The sequence below is a fragment of the Rhinopithecus bieti genome, unplaced genomic scaffold (assembly GCF_001698545.2).
Source record: "Rhinopithecus bieti isolate Rb0 unplaced genomic scaffold, ASM169854v2 scaffold_11966, whole genome shotgun sequence".
Lineage (NCBI taxonomy): Eukaryota > Metazoa > Chordata > Mammalia > Primates > Cercopithecidae > Rhinopithecus > Rhinopithecus bieti.
Window position 1 is genome coordinate 378,837 of NW_016807254.1, and position 20,841 is coordinate 399,677.

The 20,841-nt window shown below is 36.4% G+C and overlaps 1 protein-coding gene across 3 annotated transcripts in view; it reads left to right on the forward strand.

Annotated features, from left to right (window-relative positions):
• Window positions 1–20,841, forward strand: part of MGAT4C (MGAT4 family member C) — a 294,007-nt gene that overhangs the window by 263,136 nt on the left and 10,030 nt on the right. Inside the window, exons 3-4 of one of the 3 annotated variants that reach the window (XR_001887122.1) lie at window positions 13,683–13,835; window positions 19,256–19,398. Coding sequence is in view for 2 of the 3 variants with exons in the window: in XM_017880711.1 (XP_017736200.1) it covers window positions 13,683–13,835; window positions 19,256–19,403 (301 nt within the window). In the remaining variant the exon portion in view is untranslated. Of the gene's footprint in view, window positions 1–1,727; window positions 2,715–13,682; window positions 13,836–19,255; window positions 19,404–20,841 lie in introns of those variants that run through there. The other 2 variants (XM_017880711.1, XM_017880709.1) reach the window with 2 other exon arrangements.

Sequence of the window (20,841 nt, forward strand, 5' to 3'; positions counted from 1 at the left end):
TTTTTTTTTTTTCTGATTCTGGCAAAACTAATCATTTTACCTTAGGACAAAATTACCCTCCTGTTCCCTTAACAAAAATACATTCTTCATACATCGAATTATTTTTCTTGAAAACATATTGTATTTTCCTTGCATACTCTACATACAAAGATGTTTCTCTTCATGGTTGTTATTTGTAGTAGTTTTAATTACATATATTGATGATCATTTTTGACCATTAGTAATATTTCTTTTGACTGAGAAAACTAGGAAGAAGATGACTATAAATTGTCTGTCTTGCATTATGTAGCAGACTAGCAAATTTTATGAATATATCATCTCAAAATTTCTTATATGTTCATGCTTCCTCATAGCACAATTTTTATGTGACAAAATAACATGTTTATTAACAGGTTCAAATATCTTTAGTCTCATTTTTAAAATAAAATGCCAAAAAATCTATAAAATTAAACCTAATGCTTAACAGTTTGTATTTCAGTAGTTCATATTACTTAGAAATGACCTAGATATTTAATGAATATTTATTACTTAATACAGCTTAGAAAAACTTTAAAGCTTCAAGTTAACAAAAATAATTTGGAAACTGTTTTCAGCAACGATATCGTAATACAAGGCAAAGCTAGCCACAATCTCAACTTACTTCCCTGTTAACTGTTTTTACAGTTAACATCATCATGTTAGGCAAGCATCACAAAAGCAAAAACCAACAAAGTTAAACATGCAGTTTTGGGTTTTATGGCTGTCTTCAGAAATGTGAAGTAATGGGCATCAAACAACTCTTCTTTACTGCACTTTTACTTGTATACTTATTCTAAAGTTGAACTGATAATTGTTTTTATTCCTAAATATCTAGAAGACATATTACCTGATTCAACTAGTAAGCCTAAGTAGAATAAAAATGTATGTTCGTATTATACTGAATGCTGATATACCAGAAAATGTAGTTGTTTTTACGAAACAAACAATATGAAGCTTGTATTAATTGTCAAATATACATCCATTTCATGTGAATTTGAAAAGCATTTGAATTAGTTTCTGAGAGTTTTAGAAATATTTGCCTTATATAAGCACACATTTATCTCTGAAAATTGGAACAGAACTTAAGAAATTTTAGGCCAGGTATGGTGGCTCACACCTGTAATCCTGACACTTTGGGAAACAAAGGTAGGAGGATTGCTTGAACCCAGGAGTTCTAGACCTGCCTGGACAACATGGTGAGACCCCATCTCTAAAAAAATAATTGAAAATTAGCTGGGCATGGTTGCACATGCCTGTAGTCCCAGCTACTTGGGATGCTGAGGCAGGAGTATCCCTTGAATGCAGGAATCTGAGTCTGCAGTGAGCTGTGATTGCAACACTGCACTGCAACCTGAGTGACAGAGTGAGAATCTGTCTCTAAAAACAAAAAGAAAGTACTAAGTAATTTGATAATACCATCCATAGAGAAATCTCATATATACTATGATATGTATTTTCATGTATATTGCATATACATATATGTAATATATATTCTCTAGATTTATAGAATGGGATATAAATATATTCTATATATACATAGAATGGGATGTATATATTCTATACATATAGGTATAATATTTATGAATATATATTGCATATATATAATGTAATGTATACACATATTATAAGAGATCTTAAAGGTTTTATTCTAAAACTTTAGCCAGGGGTTGACAACACAGTAATACTCTCTTATGTCCTCTACTTTATAGTTTTATCCATTGTGTTTCTGACAGATGCAACAAGTTAAGGTTACTTTCTCAATAGGAAGGCTAAAGCTTTTAGCCAATATTTGTGGAGAAGACACATTTAAGATTTTCTTTTGCCCGTATATGCAATGTTATGGAGGCTGTGACTACATTTTAGGCAAGAGACTGAAAGAACATCAAGCACCTATCTGGATGTCTTCAAAGCCTCATCTGGATAAAATATCCAAATTATCTTTCAATCAGCCTTTTTTTTTTTTTCTTTTTCAACCTCAGACAATTGCTTTTGGGGTCCTAGAGTCCCTTGAAAGTTATGATGGAAATAGGAGACCTAAAGTTCAGGTGATTGGATGGTTGAAGCAGGAAGGAAAAACGTCTGGGCGGACAGGTAGGCAGAGGTAAGAGGTCTGAAGAGGCACATGTCAAAAGATTCAAGAAAGTTGAAGGGTAGATTGAAGGTAGTAAAAGGATGAATGGGAAGCAGAAACAATGGGAAAGAAAAGATCTCAGAAGACTCACTTCGGGAAAATCTTCAGTTTCCCAAAGAGATCCTGAAGTCTCAAATTATCCTTAGCAAAACCATGACCACAAGAAAAGAAGTGGAGTATACGATCAGTAAGGGTTTAAGAAGGGGGTTTCTGTTGATTAAAAAGTTACCGTGGTAGAAATAGGATCAAATAGAACAGAGTTGCCTCACAAATAACCAAGGAAAATATTTCAGCTCAGGGATTCAAGAAGTAAATTCCCACTCAACGACAGAAACAGGAAGTAAGACTTACAATCCAGCCAGTACCTTCCTAACAAAGAAGCCTGTGACTAAACCAACTTCTAACAAAAAGAAACAGGACTAACTCAGCCTCTGTATAGTGTACTCAGACTCTCTCTGCCCTCACTGTGCTTCAACAGACTATCATTTGGAGCACTGGCTCAGGAGTCTAAATCACCAAGGGCTCATCCATCAATCAACCAGAAGTGAAGACAATAGCTTCAAAGGTAGGTGCTTGGGATTCTGGGTCAGAAGAGTGGGAATCCAATAATGAATTTGATCCTATACAGTCACAGCAACAAAAACTGTTAAAGAAAAAATAATAACACTTGTTAAAGATGGCAATTTAAACTTTATTCAAGGGATTTCAAGGGTCTACTGCCATGAGGTATTGAAGTAGAAGAAAGAGATTGTTCTCAATGCTGAATACAACAAAGACAAGTTGGAATTTATAGCCAAGGAGAAGAATGCAAGTTAGTAGATTGAAAATCATTAAGAAGATAGATAATTTTTTGCTCACCTGACTTAAAAGGATTTTTACCGATAGCAGGGCAGGGTGATCATGTATTAGCTGGGGGATAGTGGTGGGTGAGAAATTTGATCAGATATTGAGGGATCGGATATGGAGGATGGGGGATTCTGGCTAAACTGATTTGACAGGATAAGCAAATTGTCCTCTCTTCAACAAAATTATGAGCCATTGAAATTCCCAACGGTATAGTGTCTTGATGGTGCAAATGCAAGAAGAATCCAAAGTAGTGATATGCATGAGCCTGTTAGAAATATACTAGAAATAAGAAATCACAGCTTACAAGAAGGATATGTTGCAGGTTCTGGCATGATGATTGGGGAGCAGTTGATGAGGCATTGTACATTTGGTAGGCATATACTTTTAAAATTGGAAAAATTAGAAAATCTCGTTTAGCTATGTTTAGATGCTTAACAATATTTCTAATAAAGTTGTTTCCAACATACTCATTTTTACTCCTACTATTCATATAATTTCTTAAAATATTATCAAATAAAATTTAATAAAATGTTTTATTAGATCTAGACAATATAAATTATTTACTTCTCTTCTATTTTCTGGAGTAGCTTGTGTAGAATAGGTGTACTTTTTCCTTAAAATATTTGGTAGAATTCACTAGTGAAGCCATACAGACATGGAGTGTTTTGAGAGGGATGTTTTAACTGCTTATTCAATTTTATTAATACATAAATAATTATTCTGTGTTGCAAGGAATTTATCCATTTCATTTAATGGATAAACTTATTAGCATATTTTTTCAAAATATACAATTATCCTGTAGAATCTTTAGTGATATGACATGGGTCTCATTCATGATATTAATAATGTCTTTTCTTTTTTCTTGATCAATATGGCTAGAGGAATATATATTTTATTGATCTTTTTGAAGGACCAGCATTTGTTTCTATTTTTTTGTTATTCATTGATTTTTACTTTTACTTTTGTCATTTTTGTCTGTTTACTTTTTGCCTAATTTGCTCTCTTGTAGCTTACTTTAGGGATAATTTGGCCTTTTTTTTCTAATTTCTTTTACAATTATTTGTATTTATAATTGACACAATTTTACATATTTCTGTGGTACAGTGTGATATTTCAATGATTGTGTATACATTGTACAATGGTCATATTAAGGTAATTAGCATATCTGTCACCTTAAACAGTTTTTTTGGTGATAACATTCTAAATCTTCTCTTCAGGATATCTTGATATATACACTGCGTTGTTATTAGCTGTAGACACCCTAATGTGTAATAGACTGCAATAACTTATACTTACTGTCTAATTCTAAATGTGCCTCTTACCAAACCAGCTTCTATCTCCCCTTCCAGCCTCTGGTAATCACTATTCTACTCTCTGCTTTTATGAGTTCAACTTTTTTAGATTTCACAAATAAGTTAGATCATGCAGTCTTTGTTTTCATGTGCCTGGCTTATTTCACTTAACATAATGCACTCTAGGTTCATCCGTGTTGCTGCAAATGACAAGATTTCCTTCTATTTTATGGCTAAATAGTATTCCATTGTGTGTGCATGTGTATATGTGTGTGTATAAATTTTCTATGTGCATTTGAAAAAAACTTGTTGGGAACTGGAGCAAAAGTGACTCTTGTTATGTTTTAGGAAAGAGACCAACAGCATTTTGTCCCTGCCCTAGAGATTTATGGAACTTTGAACTTGAGAGAGATGATTTAGTGTATCTAGTAGAAGAAATTTCTAAGCAGCAAAGGATTCAAGAGGTGACTTGTGTGCTGTTAAAGGCATTCAGTTTTATAAGGGAAGCAAAGCATAAAAGTTCAGAAAATTTGCAGCCTGACAATGCGATAGGAAAGAAAATACCATTTTCTGGAGGGAAATTCAAGCTGGCTGCAGAAATTTGCATAAGTAATGAGGAGCCGAATTTAATCCCCAAGACAATGGGGAAAATGTCTCCAGGTCAAGTCAGAGGTCTTCATGGTAGCCCCTTCCATCATAGGCCTGGAGGCCCAGGAGGAAAAAAATGGTTTCACAGGTGAAACCCAGATTCCCAGTGCTGTGTGCAGTGTAGGAACTAGGTGCCCTGAATCCCTATTGCTCCAGTCATGGCTGAAAGGGACAAACATAGAGTTTGGGCCATGGCTTCAGAGGGTGTAAGCCCTAAGCCTTGGCAGCTTCCATGTGGTATTGAGCCTGAGAGTGCACAGTAGTGAAGAATCGGGGTTTGGGAACCTCTGCACAGATTTCAGAGGATGTATGGAACGCCTGGATGTCCAGGCAGAAGTTTGCTGCAGGGGTGGGGCCCTCATAGAGAACCTCCACTAGGGCAGTGCAGAAGTGAAATGTGGGGTCAGAGCCCACACACTGAGTCCTTACTGGGGCACCATGTAGTGGTGCTGTGAGAAGAGGGCCACGATCCTCCAGACCCCAGAATGGTAGATCCACTGACAGCTTGCACTGTGCACCTGGAAAAGCCACAGACACTTTATGCCAACCCATGATGGCAGCCAGGAGGGAGGCTGTACCTTGCAAAGCCATTGGGGCAGAGCTACCCAAGACCACCCAAGACCATGAGAACCAACCTTTTGCATCAACATGACCTGGATGTGAGACCTTGAGTCAACGGAGATAATTTCAGAGCCTTAAATTTGACTGTCTTGCTGGATTTTGGACATGCATGGGGCCTGTACCCCCTTTGTTTTGACCAGTTTCTTCCATTTGGAATGGCTGTATTTACCCAATGCCTGTACCTCCATTGTATCTAGGCAGTAATTAACTTGCTTTGATTTTACAGTCTCATAGGCTGAAAGTACTTGCCTTGTCTCAGATGAGACTTTTGTGGACTTTTGAGGTAATGCTGAAATGAGTTTATACTTTGAGGGACTGTTGGGAAGGCAAGCTTTTTTGGAATGTGAGGACATGAGATTTGGGAGGTAGAATGATATGGTTTGACTGGTTCCCCACCCAAATCTCATCTTGAATTGTAACTCCCACAATTCCCACATATCAAGGGAAGGGCCAAGGGGAAGGTAATTGAATCACGGGGGCAGGTCTTTCTTGTGCTATTCTCATAATAGTGAATAAGTCTCACAATATCTGATGGTTTTATAAAGAGGAGTTCCCCTGCAAAATCTCCCTTTGCCATCCATGTAATATGTGACTTGCTCCTTCTTGCCTTCCACCATGATTGTGAGGTCTCCCCAGCCATGTGGAACTGTAAGTCCATTAAACCTCTTTCTTTTGTAAATTGCCCTGTCTTCTGTATATCTTTATCAGCAGTATGAAAACAGATTTATAGACTGCTATTGTTTGGTGGAGTGTTTCATAAATCCCAAGTAGATTAATTTATTTGATAGTGTTTTAAATATCTTTGATATTTACTGGTTTGTATTTGCATGTTCAGTCAATCACTGAGGGATGAATATTGAAATAGAGGACTTCAATATTCATTTATTGAAAATGAATGAATTTATTATTCTCTTTCTTTCCTTCCTCCTTTATTTATTCCCTTTTTTCTCCTTTGCCTTATGTCAATGTTGCTTCAGGTATTTTGAAACTCTTATGTAGTGCATGTACATTTATGCTTCCTTCAAAAAATTAATACTTTCATCAATTACTAAATGTTTACTTTGTATGATATTAATATATCTGGTCCAGCTTTCCTTTGATTAATATTTATCCCTATCTTTCCCTTTATTATTAACTCATTTTTGTCTTTATCATTAAAATGAGTTTCCTGTAGATAGCTGTATCAGTTATCTAATGTTGCCAAAGAAAACACTCTGAAATTTAATGCCTTAAAACGTTTATGATCTCACTTTTCCTGTGAGTCATAATTTAGACAGCAGTTTGGCTGGAAGTTTGTCCCTCTCTCTGTGCTTAATTTGTATTATTTCTACTGTTGTATCTTCGGTGGCTCATCTTTTCTCCTGCTATTCCTTATCTACTAGCCAGTGTATTTGCATTTTGCACGTATTTTCATCTCTAGAAATTCCGTTTTTGTTTTTATTGAAATATTTAATTTCTGTCCTTAAAATTATCATTGTTCTTCTACTTTGCACCTATGGGACATATTTATGATAGTTTTTTAGGATCCTTTTTCTTTTAATTCTATCATCTCAATTATTTCTTGATTTTTTTTCTCTCTGATTAGTTTCAGCCTAGTTATAGACTATATTGTCCTTGATTTAAATGGTAATTTTTGCTGGATCCTGGATATTGTGATTTTTATGTTCTTAAGTTCTAGACATTGTCCTATGTGCTTAAAGAGTGCTGTACTTTGTACTAGTATGGAGTTAAGTTATGCAAAATCTTTTGATGCTATTGATGCTTATTGTTAAGCTTTCTTTAGGACAGGCTTAGAGAGTATTGGCCCAAATACTAAGGTAATTTGCTTCTGAGTATTCTTTTTGTTGTTGTTTGTTTTGAGACAGGGTATTACTCTGTTTCCTAGGCTGGAGTGCAGTGACACAATTACAGCTCACTGCATGCAGGCTTGACCTCCCAGACTCAAGCAATGCTCCTGCCTCAGTCTCCCAAGTAGTTGGGACTACAAGTGTGCACCACTGGATCTGGCTAGTTTTCTTATATTTTGTAAAGACTGGGTCACAGTATGTTGCCCAGGGTGGTTTCAATGTCCTGCGCTCAAGCTTTCCTCCTGCCTCAGCCTTCCAAAGTTTTGAGGTTAAAGGCGTGAGGCACCGCAGCTGGCCTCGGGGTATTTTTTTTAATGTCCAGGTCTATCCTGCTGGCTGATGGACACACAAACTTGGCTTATGGACACACAAACTTTCTCCAACACTGTATAAGCTTCAGGAACTGTTTGGCCTACTACTTTTTTATGGTTCTTTCTCTAGTCTTATGGAGTTTCATGACACACATGACATATCAGTATCAACTCAAAGATTCGAAGAGGCTCTCTGCAGAATTCTGAGTCACTCTTCTGTCACTTGTTCTCTTAAATATTCTGCCCCTCAAATTCTAGGTACCTTTATCTCCCCCAGATTATTATTTCTGTCTCCTAATCAGCAGGATCTCTAGGTTCTGTTTGGATTCACTCTCCCTGTACTGCCTTTTGGAAACTGCCTCTTGACAGCAAGCAGGAAAAATCACAGGGCTTACCTATTTCATTTCTTTACTTGGGGATATTGCCCTGTGCCGTCTGTTGTCCAATATTAGAAAAAAAATCATCAACTGAGGATAAAACATAGTTTCTTCTAGAAATGCTGGGTAAAAATGTTAATACTTTCCATTACCAATTTCTAGTGACTGAAGATGGTAAAGTTTTCACCTTCAGTAGTAGCAAATGAGGTTTCTTACATTTTCTTTCTTTTCCATTTATAATTACCATTTCATCATTAATTTATATTTATTCAATATTTTGCTATCAATCATAACCCATTATTTTTTATCTTCAGTTTTCCCAAAATTTCTTAATGGAAGCCTTTTCAAACCATTTTCTGTGTCATTTAGATATGTCTCCACTAATCATGAGAGCTTTCTTGCATCATGTCACAACAAAAAGATGGCCTAATCCCAGAGTCCATTCTCCCTACTTGAAATCAGCTATTTTGTTTTCCTTTTCATAGTAATTTTGTCAGTCTGATTTTGGGTGTCTGAGTGTTTTTTTGGGGGGATGGGAGGGAACTTTTTAAAAAACCTTTCCTGAACCAAGGTGTAGAAAATAATTATGTTTGAGGTGGGGGAGGAGTGTGAATGACTTTATTAGCTTCTTTAACTTTTAATGGCCTGCAGTCTAGCATAGTTTGCTTAATAAATGACATTTATTTTGTTCTGTCTTTTGATCTTTTGTTTGCTCTGGTTTGGGCTTCTCCGCCTATTCTGATGACCCTGGGTGTAAATGTTCTCAATTAAATGAAAGTTAAAGTTTGTGCTAATTGTCTGTATCATAGTTACTCTGGGGATATATACCATGGAAAGTGAATTTCTATACTGTATTGTGAATGGATTTGGGAGGATCAATTTGCAGGATTTGGATGTTAGAATTTAGAAGACCATCATTATTCTCTAAGGACTTCTGTATTTCTTTGTCAACTCTTGGGAATTATATCCTGAGGTTTTGTTGTTGTTTTGTTCTATTTCACATTATTGCTGACAGAACTAATGGTAGCAGTGGCCCATCAAGAGCGACTGCTGCCAAGATGCCAGCTGCAGCAGGGAGTCTGGCCCAGACCTCCCATGCCACTGCTTGGGCAGGAGCCTCGCCTTCCCTAGGAGCCACTGCAGCTGCCCTCCCAGGTGCAGAATCCAGACTTCTCTGCAATCTGCACCTTTGGGGACCCAGAAAGGACCCCATGCCACCATCTACATAGGCTCAGTGATGCCTGCCCCCACTACCTGGCCTCCTCCTGCTGTCTAGACAGTCCCTCCTACCACATTTGCACTAATCAACAAATGCATCTTGGGGACTCTGGGGTCCGCGAGTCCACAAAGTGGTTACTGGAAGCCTCTGCCTTTTTACTGTATCTCCCCTCTCTTTTCTGGATTTCCTCATGGTTCCCACTGTGAAATACTGAAGTGGCCACTCCCAGGAGGCCCTCCAAAGTACCATCTGGTCCCACAACCCATTTCTGCAGCCCCCTCCTGACATCAGGGGCCACCTGTGCGATTAACTCATCCCCTAGGACCAGCTGTCCCTTAACCAAATCAGGAGATGGAGAATCACATTTCACCAAGGCCCCTCCAGCCCCCTGATGAACTCCCATCAAATGTGTGACTCCCATCAAATCCCTGGTCTACCATGGATGGCTCAGTTCTATTGAGAGGCTGGACCCTGTCCCTTGTAAGCCTTCCAGTGTGCAAACCTAAAAGTGTTTCCTCCTCCTTTCTCTCATTGTATCATTGTGGGCTCATTTTGGGTCCTCCAGTGGTACTGCCATTCTTCCATCTGGTCCTCCAATGATACTGTCATTCTTCCAACTGATCCACCAATGGTACTGCCATTCTTCCAACTCCTCCCTATCCGTGGCCCTATATAAGATATAAAGTTCATTTCCAAAATTCTCTGCCACTTGCATGATTCCCTACTTCTCAGTGGTGGTTAGGGTTTGACTCAAAAGTAATATGAATCCTTCCAGGAGAGCTCAAACACTTAGGTTAAGTTCTAGAACGCCTCTATATACCTGTCAAGACCATCTGGAAACTTGCCAAGACCCCCTTTAATTTGAAAAGGGAACCTGGACCTTAATGGTGCCATATTCACCAGGCATCTGTTATTGGAGCGGTTGAGACTGTGACCTGCCTAAAACGAAGATTTTTAGGCTGGGGCAAGCTTAAGAGAGAACTCACATAGGAAAGAGCAAGAGCAAAGGAGGTTGATTCCCCTGCTGGAGGCACCTCTGGGGTTTGCTTCACTATTTCCCTGGGACTTTCTCTTGCAGCCTCTCCTGAGATGGCCACTAGGAGGGCTTAATTAATCCTAAAATCTTGACAAAGGTCCGAATTGCCCTGCAAGGCAAAGAAGGCCTGCACATATGGGACCTTGGACCATTTTGCCCTCACATTCACAGAACAGATTTCTTCCTGAGGTCATGTTTCTGTTTGGTACTTCAAGGTGCTTGACACTAAGTTGGCAACAAAGGAAATGACAAAAACATGTTTGCCACAAATTTATGTGCAGATGCCAATGCACACTTTGCTTTGTCTGTGGTGTTCTTAACTTTCCATTTTATACTTTTGATGACTAAGCCAATTCCACATTCCACCCAGTAATATCTCTGGTTTGCAACAACATCTTTAACATTTAACATTGAATATAAAGAAGAGATGGGAACCTTGACAACCACAAAAGAAAGAAAGAAATAATGATAGGAAAAACTGAGGTCCAAGTGCCAACACCCTAATGGGCAGTCGGGGACTGGAGTTAGTCCAGGGGCCTTTGGATAACACAAGGTGTAGCCTTGGCCAGATACCCTCAGTTGCACCAAGATTTTCTTTCAGTCCTATGTGACAGCTAGATATTCATGAAAAGAAACTTGGTTGAAACAAAGCCAACATTCTCAACACCTGAGGGTGATGGAGGATTGACAATGTCCTCCCCAGAAAGTCTGTTCTCCATGTCTTGAGTCCTGGTAGCTGTCCTAGTCACTTTTAACTGACTGACAAAGGTCCAGTATTTTTCTTTCATTTTGACTGTTGTGGAATTTACAGACTCCAAAAAAAGGACAGTAAAAGCAGATTCACTTTTACTTACCTTTCTGCAGACCCTGGATGAGCCCCCAAAATGTTACAGGATCTTTGGGGTGTTGCTTTTCTGGCCAGAAACGTATGTGGCTGGTGGTGCCTTTGTCTGCCCTTTGAAAAGGTAGGGCCACTTCTGAAGATGTCTTGCTGGTCACCACCCCTGCCATATTGTCATCAGGATGGTGGAAACTTCCAGGACCTGCTCTGATGAAATCTCATCTGGAAACTGTGAAGTAAACTTTTTCCTTTTTGTGGAGAATGAGGTCTCACTATATTGCCCAAGCAGGTCTCATACTCCTGGGCTCAAGCTATCTTCTTACCTCTGCCCCCCTAAAAGCAGGGATTTGAGGCATGAGCCACCATGCCTAGAAACTGAGTTCCACCAAGGTGCAACATCTCAGACTCACGCCTGTAATGTCAGCTCTGGGCAGTGCTGACATGCCAGCCGCTTGTCATCTCAGCACTGTCCAGGCTTTGGGCACCCACGAGTGTGGGAAGGATAGTCAAGGAGGGTGCTGAGGGTGTCTTGTCACTGACCTGCAGGTGCCCATTGGTGTGAGCAGCCTGGAGGCTATGGACAGTAGTGGGAGGCAGACAGACTTCTGGGGGAAGGAAGGTGGGTCCCCAGTGAAGCCCAACCTTCAGGCCAGTAAAGGCCTGAAGCCTGGGGGCCAGACTGCCAGTCCTGCAGACCAGACTGAGAACTTGTGGTGCCTTTTCTGAACCTGCCCATGGTTGTCCATGGATCAGTTGACATGTGCTTCCTCCCGTCTGAGGCCCATAAAAGCCCCAGGTTCAGCCAGAGCAGAGAGGATGGAGAGATGATGGGGTAGTCACCTACAGAGAAGGGCTACCTTGTCTGCTGAGAAGAGGATGGATCAACCAGAAACAGAGAGGAACTACCCTCTCTACTAAGTGCTGAACACTTGACAGGTCAACCTGTCTACAGAGAGGACCTACCCACTGCCTGAGTGGTTCTAACTCTCAATAAATCTCCTCTTCATCTTGCTCACCCTCCACTTGTCTGGATACCTCATTCTTCCTGCATGCAGGATGAGGACTTTGGCAAGATGCCACCAGCCACAGAGGTTTCTGATCAGAAAAGTAACACTCCGAAGATCCCATAACAGAACTACAGTATTGCCTCCAAAGCATTATTTACCAGTTCTCATACTAGTTGAAATGTTATATATCACCCAAATCCTCAGGATATACATTTATGTGCATCTATGTTTGTGTATTTATACACATATTTACAATTTCTACAAATTAATAAGTAAAATAACCCTTAAGAAAAATATGATCAAAGAAAATGGACAGTAATAGGTATAACATTTTCATAATTCTTTATTTTTTAGAATTATTTTGTTCTTCACATATATTAAGACTTTCTTCTAATTTTTAATATTTTTACTATAATTTATAAGGACCCATGAATTCTCCCTTGCATTAATTCATTGAAGAGAAGATTTGCCAGCTATGTTCTAGGAATAGTTCTAAGATTATAGGGGACAGACATTTTTCACTTTCTAAAGTCTTCCTTACGCATAAATACTTCATCATAAAGATAAACCCAAGGAGATTCATTACACAACTCTAAGTGGCTCTATTTTCAGGTTATCAATGTGTTGATTTTAGACAAATTGTGATTTTTCTAGTTCGTTGAGCACTTCAGATATGTTTATACTTTTTTTATAAAACAATGAATAATGTAAAGGAATCTTTGGTTGGAAAATAACACAAAATAGAAAAGAGTAAAATTTTGTAAATTAGGTTTTCACAAATCATTCTGACTCTCGTTTTGCCTTTGTGTAGTACATGAATTATTTCAAACAGCTAAACTACTAATTAGTAGATATCAAGGAAATGTTAATATAATACTATAGGATTCACCCTGATTTAACAAGAATCATTGGAAAAATAAGCAAAGCAATTGTAACCCAGAAGCTTTCAAACATATGTTTGGATTTACTCCACAGCCTTCACTTCTTTGTCACTTTTCTTTACTCCACTCAGATTCCCAGTTAAATATTTTCAGTTGACATCTACTCTGAGATTAATATTAGGCCCATAATTCTGCTTTTTTCTTTTATTTTCATTATGCTACAATATGAGAGGTAAATGTTACCTTGAAGTTATACCTCACTGATGACAGTGGACTTGACTGTTTCTCTATTGGGCTTTTGTACTGTTTCTCATCAGAGGCCTGTTTTTTTACATTATTATGACCAAAGTTCATCTTTTTTTCATCGGTAACTATGAGGCTTGCTTTTTATTTTTATTTACTCACATTAATATAAACCACTGCATTGATCTTATGTTTACATGTTAATTAATGATCTGTGCCAACCTTATGTTTGAAATTGGGAACAGAATTTTAATTCAAACATTTGAAAGATAAGATTTTACAAGGACCTGACTTTTATATATATGATAAAGAAATATTTTCATCCAAAACCAACTGCTAGTAATTCTGTGCCTCTTTTCCACAGAAGAGAATGTTTAAATTTCATCAAATGAAACATATTTTTGAAATACTTGATAAAATGAGATGCCTGCGAAAACGTTCTACAGTGTCATTCTTGGGAGTTCTTGTCATTTTTCTCCTTTTTATGAACTTGTACATTGAAGATAGCTATGTTCTGGTAAGTTTTGGAGGTTAATTGTCTTTTCTTCAAAATAAGGCATAAGTCAAACAAGAAATAGTCCCACTGTAACCTAACTTCAGTCTCAAGCTATTGGAGAAGACTTAGTTTGAACAAAATTAAAACATGTATATTGTCTATTTTTTGTATTAACCATACATCAACATTACACTTGTTTTGAATTCTTTTCCAATATTTTAATGATGTTTATTTTGTGCTCCAAATGTGTACACATAATTACAAATAAGTTAGCTATCATCACTATGCAGAATTAATATTATGTGGAACCATTAAGATTTTGGGTTTTCCATGTGAAATGTATAGAATGAACAAAATCTGCTTAGAAAGTATTACTCCTTGCTTCCTGTACTTTTTTATATTATCACTGAATTTTCAAAATTCCATTGTCTAGTTAACAATGCTTTTTAATTGTGCTATTTGTATAAGTAATATTTTATTACAATGTATAACGTCTTATTTGGATTTTGAATAGACCTAGATGGCCACTCTGTTTTATATTTATACCCACTGAAAAGATCTCAAGAGATAAAGATATTGATGTGTAAATTATTCAGTAGTTTAAATGAGATGCCAAATATTGGTAGGTGATTACATATGAATAGGATTCTTTTAGGGAAAATACGATAATATGCAAAAGGGCTTAATATGACTAATTATGAAAAATTAATGTGCTAGTTTTGACTTTTTTCTTATTGTTATTGTCACATCATTTCATATCTGATGAGATTAATATAGTCATTATTGCTATTCACTTTTTCTATCTTAATGGAGCCTAAAATATCTGTCCTAATTTGTATGTTATTATTAATATTTATAGATTTCAGAAAATCAAAGCCTGATTACAGTTTACATATTTCAGAAATCAAAACCTTTACAACTAGCAGGAACTAGAAAGTGATTTTCACATGCAAAAATGCTGAGAGTTTAAATTAGTGTCTTAAAAGAGACAGAGTATTTCCCCCCCCCCCAAAAAAAAAAAGAGTTTTAGATGATTTATTAACTATTGTTTGCCAGATACTATGCTATATCCTATGATCCAACCATATGATTTTAGTTGGTACAGATATTCCTAAGAAGTCCTCTGTAAAACATCTTACATCCTTTAGCTCTGTTCTTTGATGGTGAAATTGTGCCAGAATCCTAGATTTTGACTTTGCCTAGGCTTTTTGTCTTCAAATAGCGGTTCGGATGTTATGGACCCTTTGTGTTTCTCTACACATTCGATGCACAATGGTTGAAATCACCAAAGATTAAACAGGATTTGAGTAGGCATCATTATGCAAACTTAGCAAATAGGAGAAACATACTAACGTTGTGCTTTTTTGAATATTTTTAAAGCCTATTAGTTATATGAGATATAATAAGGACAACAGAACAAGGCCCATGTGTTCTTGGTATTTTTTTCTTAAGATAATGAAAGATCACAAGTTAACTAGAGATTCTTTTGTTTAATGATTCAATTTTATAATAAAAATATATTTGTTGATTCTGTGTCTACTGGTAGAAGCAAATAAAATCTTGTAAATCAAACACATGTTATTGGTTGGAGGCTTGCTATGTTCAATGACTCGTTGAATTTAAAACGCAGTTTCCAGTGCAATTTTAATCTTTCACTTTCAACAAACCCAAAGGACCACTGAATGTGCAAAATGCCCTTCTGTCTTTTGAAATAGAACCTGTTTAAATTCACTGTAAAATGAGTAAGAAGTAGTAGAGTATATGTCAATTAGAAACTAAAATGCTATTTTCCTGTTTTGCAAATTTTTACAGTGCTATCTAAACATTGGTCCTAGCCATCAAATGTAGATAGTATGATTTAATGAAGGAGCTCTTCTACTAAAGCTACTTTCTCAATGAAATTTCTCTGATTGTATTAGGAATACATCTACTCAAATTTGCAAATCAGTCCAGGTGCAGAAAACAGATTGGTTCTTAGCTTTTAAAAGTTATTATTTTAAAATACTTACAAAAGTTGGAAAAAATCAGTTAAAGTGATTGCTAAATTCCAGCACTCATCCCTTGTTCTATGTTTGATGATAGTATTTTTATTATTTAACAATTTACTATTTACTGACTGATGTTTTTTAACCAAATTGCATTTTGGCTGAATTTTGCTTCAAGGCTATAAATTGAAAACTTTTTCAATGATTAATATTAAATTGCATTACAATTATTCTTCTACAAATGAATAATATCCATGGGAAACTGGCCTCCTCCAAGAATATAATGCAATTCCTTTTTAACACATCTCCCTTTTGATCTTTTTACCTGTGTTTATTTCATTTTTTTATAAAATTATCTGAACTCATTTTTCTTCTTTCTTCCCGATTATCACAATGTATGCAATTTGCTAAACACAGACATTAGTAGATCTTTCTTTTTGTCTTCCTTTTTAAATACTGGGAAATAATACTTCTAACTTGGAGATCTCAAGTGGATAGTTAGAACTAGTAAGGTCTCCGGAGTTAGTTAACACATTCTATTCTCCTCTTTTTGTTAGAAAATCCATTTGTGGCCTGAAACCCTAGGCATATTAGCAGTTTAGCATATTTGCTTATGTATTAGAGATATATGTGCCTTTAAGTGAAAAAGGAAGCTGTGCTTAGTGTAAGAGACAAACACCGTTACAAGGCAAACTAAGTAGAAGAGACACTGCATGCCCAATCAACTTAGCCTCTTGGCTGTGAACATCTTCAAAGTAGCCACAAGGGTATATATTTAGTCTGTAGCTAGTTCATTGAATTGCATTCCCTTCCAGAAAATGATTGTCATAAAGCCTTGTCTTATTACTGAGAAATATACTACAGCATAGTAGCTACAGAAAGAAGGTATCCAGGGAGACCCTGACTGTTCAGGTAGTTGCCTCTGGAAAGCAGCCAACAAGGCTGACTCAGGTGAAAGTTGCATTATTTATTTATGCTGAAAAGTGTAAAAAAGCTTGTTCTTGAGAATTTAATAAAGTGATTTCATATAAGTTCCATTTATTTTTATATTCTGTTATGTCCTTAAATCAGGCTGAATGCACTCCATCTTATAACACAAAATTTCTAGATTTTATGTGTTCAGGATAGAGTTTTTAAAGAGATATTCAATATCCTGCACCTACTTTAGGATGTAACATCAATTAAGAATAGAATGGTAAAATGAATTTAGTGCTGTAAATACTGTGCTTTTTATAGAAATTTCTTCCAGGCATTATTAATTATGTACACTACTACATTAATATTAAAATAATTGATACTAAACTGAGTCACTAGTTACTTTTTGGCAGTTCTAAATTTGTTTATTTTAAACTTTAATGATGTTTTATAGGTTTGCAGATAGACACCAATGAAAATATTTATGTATAAAGAACTTAAAATAATCAGAATTCAGTGGATAGTCAATTAGTATATTTCTAAGTAATTTAGAATCTAAGGTTTAATCTCAAGTACTTTGAATGTTTATGGCTTTTACCCACGGCATTGTGTAAAAGCCACACAAAGTCACACTTTTCCACATTGTGAACTTACAAAGGACTAAAGTATTTCTTGGTCCAAATTATCAGAAGCAGTATAAAATAGAGAAATACACTATTAAATACCAAATTTAGATTTATAAACATAATTGGATATACAGAAAAGATATTCAGAATGAATCTTGATTTAGTAAGGACCATATTGGAAGCCTCTAGTCCCTACTTTCAGTTTTCATTCTAAGAATAGTCGCGTCTGGCCATAGATTTGAAAGATTGAGTTAGTCATCTTTTTCACTGCCACTTGATATTGATGCAAAGTATTGAATGTTTTCGTTGTAAAACTTATATCTGAGCTTTGTCTAATTTTTTAGAACAAGGCTTTAATTAACATTTTGACCACAAAAAAAAATAGCAGGACCAAGGTTATTTAATCCATTTACTTTCTCTACAGTCTTAATAGCTAGCACATGCCTAGCTTGACTTTCTATACTGAATAAAATAAATCCACATAAGGCCAGGTGCACTGCCTCACACCTATAATCCCAGCACTTTGGGAGGCCGAGGTGAGTGGATCACTCGAGGTCAGGAGATTGAGACCAGCCTGGCCAACATGGCGAAACGTAGTCTCTACTAAAAAATACTAAAATTAGCTGGGCATGGTGGTGTGTGCCTGTAATCCCAGCTACTTGGGAGACTGAAGCAGGAGAATGGCTTGAACCCAGGAGGCGGAGGTTGCAGTGAGTCGGGATCATGCCACTGCACTCCAGCCTGGGCAACAGATCCAGACTCCATCTCAAAAAAAAAAAATTAATTAAAATAAATGAATAAAATCACATAGTAGAGTGCACATTTAAAAAAAAAAAAGAGAGAGAGAGAGAGAGACAAACATTTCTTTCTAATTAGGTTGTTCTCAAACGTATTCTACCAATTCTAGTAAATCACATATGAGTCAAACAAATAGTCATTTTCCAAATAGTGTATGACCAATAAAGGCTTGATCAAATGATGATTAGATAATCAAAATTTACCATTTAGCTTATATCAAAGAAGGGCAATTAATGGGTAAAGGACATATTTTAATCTGAATATGAATATGTTTTCTTGACTATAAACCTTCCTGAAGATTTAATGCCATGCAAAATCCAATACCAAATAAATAAAATGGATCTAAACTATGAAAGGATTGGGCATTACATCCAATAGAATCTCTCTCTCTCTCTCTCTCTCACACACACACACAAACTTAACTATCATGAGAAATATTAGTCCTAGATCTCTACATATTACCTTCATTTGGTGCAAATGTATCCTATTTGAGGTTACCTTAGGACATATGAAAAAAATTACTGCCATATCACCCATAACTAGCTCTTCTCAACAGCTAGATAGTAGCCACATAAGTGACTTATTTAATAAAGTATCCAAAATGCAAATATTATGTCCACTATCGCATCTTCCTAATCATTCCTATAGTTTCATAATCATGGAGACACTGTGATCTTTTTATCTGAGAGTGCTTGAGGAAGAGTAAATCAGGCAATATGGTAGGAACTAGCCTTAAACTATAAAATAGATTACCGTCAATTTTGAGATCCCTAAATGATTGTCAAAAATACAATTTGAAAAGTAGCATAATGGCAGTGGGAGTTTTCATGTAGAAATTCTTTTTTTAATAGATTGCCATTATTAATGTGTCCTGTAGAAAAACAAGTGTAATTGTATATACAGTAAAATAGGCGAGCGAGCTACTGGAGCAGAACCTCCAGGTAAAAAATGAGGTGAGTGATGATGAGCTATAGCTTATGATGTCAATAATTGAGATTTTTATAACCCTGCATACTATATATTGTAGTCATACATTTATTGTATAAAAAAGAAACTTTATTTAATCCATGACCATCTATTATTTATGTATTTTTCTTGCCTCTTTCTTGGCATTTAGGAAGGAGACAAACAACTTATAAGGGAAACATCCACACATCAACTGAATTCAGAACGCTATGTTCATACTTTCAAGGATTTATCTAATTTCTCAGGAGCCATAAATGTCACCTATCGCTACCTAGCTGCCACACCTTTACAAAGAAAGCGTAAGTATCCTTAAACATTTAAATAAAGAATACAAAAAATATTTTGCATTAAAATAATGATAATTTGTTTCACATGTATAGTAAAAAGGCTTAAGGGCTTTACTCATATAATAAATTATTTGGAGAAAGCTTCAATGTTTCTTCACAAATTGCCAACTACTATACTCACTGACCCAGTACCCTTAATAACAAAAAAATTAAATAAAATGCCTAATCATGAGTCTTTTGAGATTTTCTTGTAGGATGTTATAGAGTGACTAGAAAAGAAATCGATTTACTTTAAAATTTAGAAGGTAACTTTTAAAAATTCCTATGTTCATATTGCTACGTTTTCTAACCTCTAACAGTTTGGTTTTATGACTTACTGCAACTTTTTAATTAATGAAACTCAGTGTTTTAGTTTCCTAGGTCTGCCATAACGAATTACCACAAAGTGACTGGCTTTAAAAAAAGACCAATTTATTCTCTCATGGTTCTGGAAGTCAGAGGTTGAAATCAAGGTTCTGGCAGGGCCCCACTTCCTCCCTCCAGAAGTTCTAAGGGAGAATCCTCACCTCTTTCAGCTTCTGGTGGCCGCGCTTCTGGTACTCTTTGGCTTTGCAGCATCACTCCAATTCCTGCCTCCATCATCAGTGGCCTTCTCTTTGTCTTTCTGTGTCTTTTCCTCTTTTTATAAAGACACAAGTTACTGAATTTAGGGTCCACATCTAAATCCAGAATTATTGCATCTCAAGATCCTTAACTAATATCTGCAAAGATCAAATTTACTAATAAATTTATATTCTGAGATTCCAGGTAGACATGAATTTTTGGAGGAAACTATTGAACACACTACAATCAGGTAAAAAAAATATATATATATTTGGAGCCAAGAAATGACATACTGCATTTCTAAGACACCATAGCTTACAAAAAGTACCATTATCTAATCAGCGTACCACTAAGAAAGTATAAGCATTACCAATTTTAATTATAATGCTATTGATTGCAGTATGCAGCCTGATTTTTAAATGTTTCAATGCGTAAAATATAAATCTTAGGCTGGGTTTGGTGGCTCATGCCTGTAATCCCAGCACTTTGGGAGGCCAAGGAAAGTGAATCACTTGAGGCCAGGAGTTCAAGACCAGCCTGGCCAACATGGTGAAACCCCTTCTCTACTAAAAATACAAACATTAGCTGGGCATGGTCATGTACATCTGTAATTCCAGCTACTCGGGAGGCTGAGGAGGCCGAAACACCAGAATCGCCTGAACCTGGGAGGTGGAACTGCATTCCAGCCTGGGCAACAGAGCAAGACTCCATTTCAGAAAAACAGAAACAAAAACCATGACTCTTAGAATAAAATACAGTGCTGTCATGATCTTAATAAATTATGTGGAGACCACAAAAATTGGCCTCTCTTTTAAGACTTGTTATTTTGAGGTACGTTCCATCAATA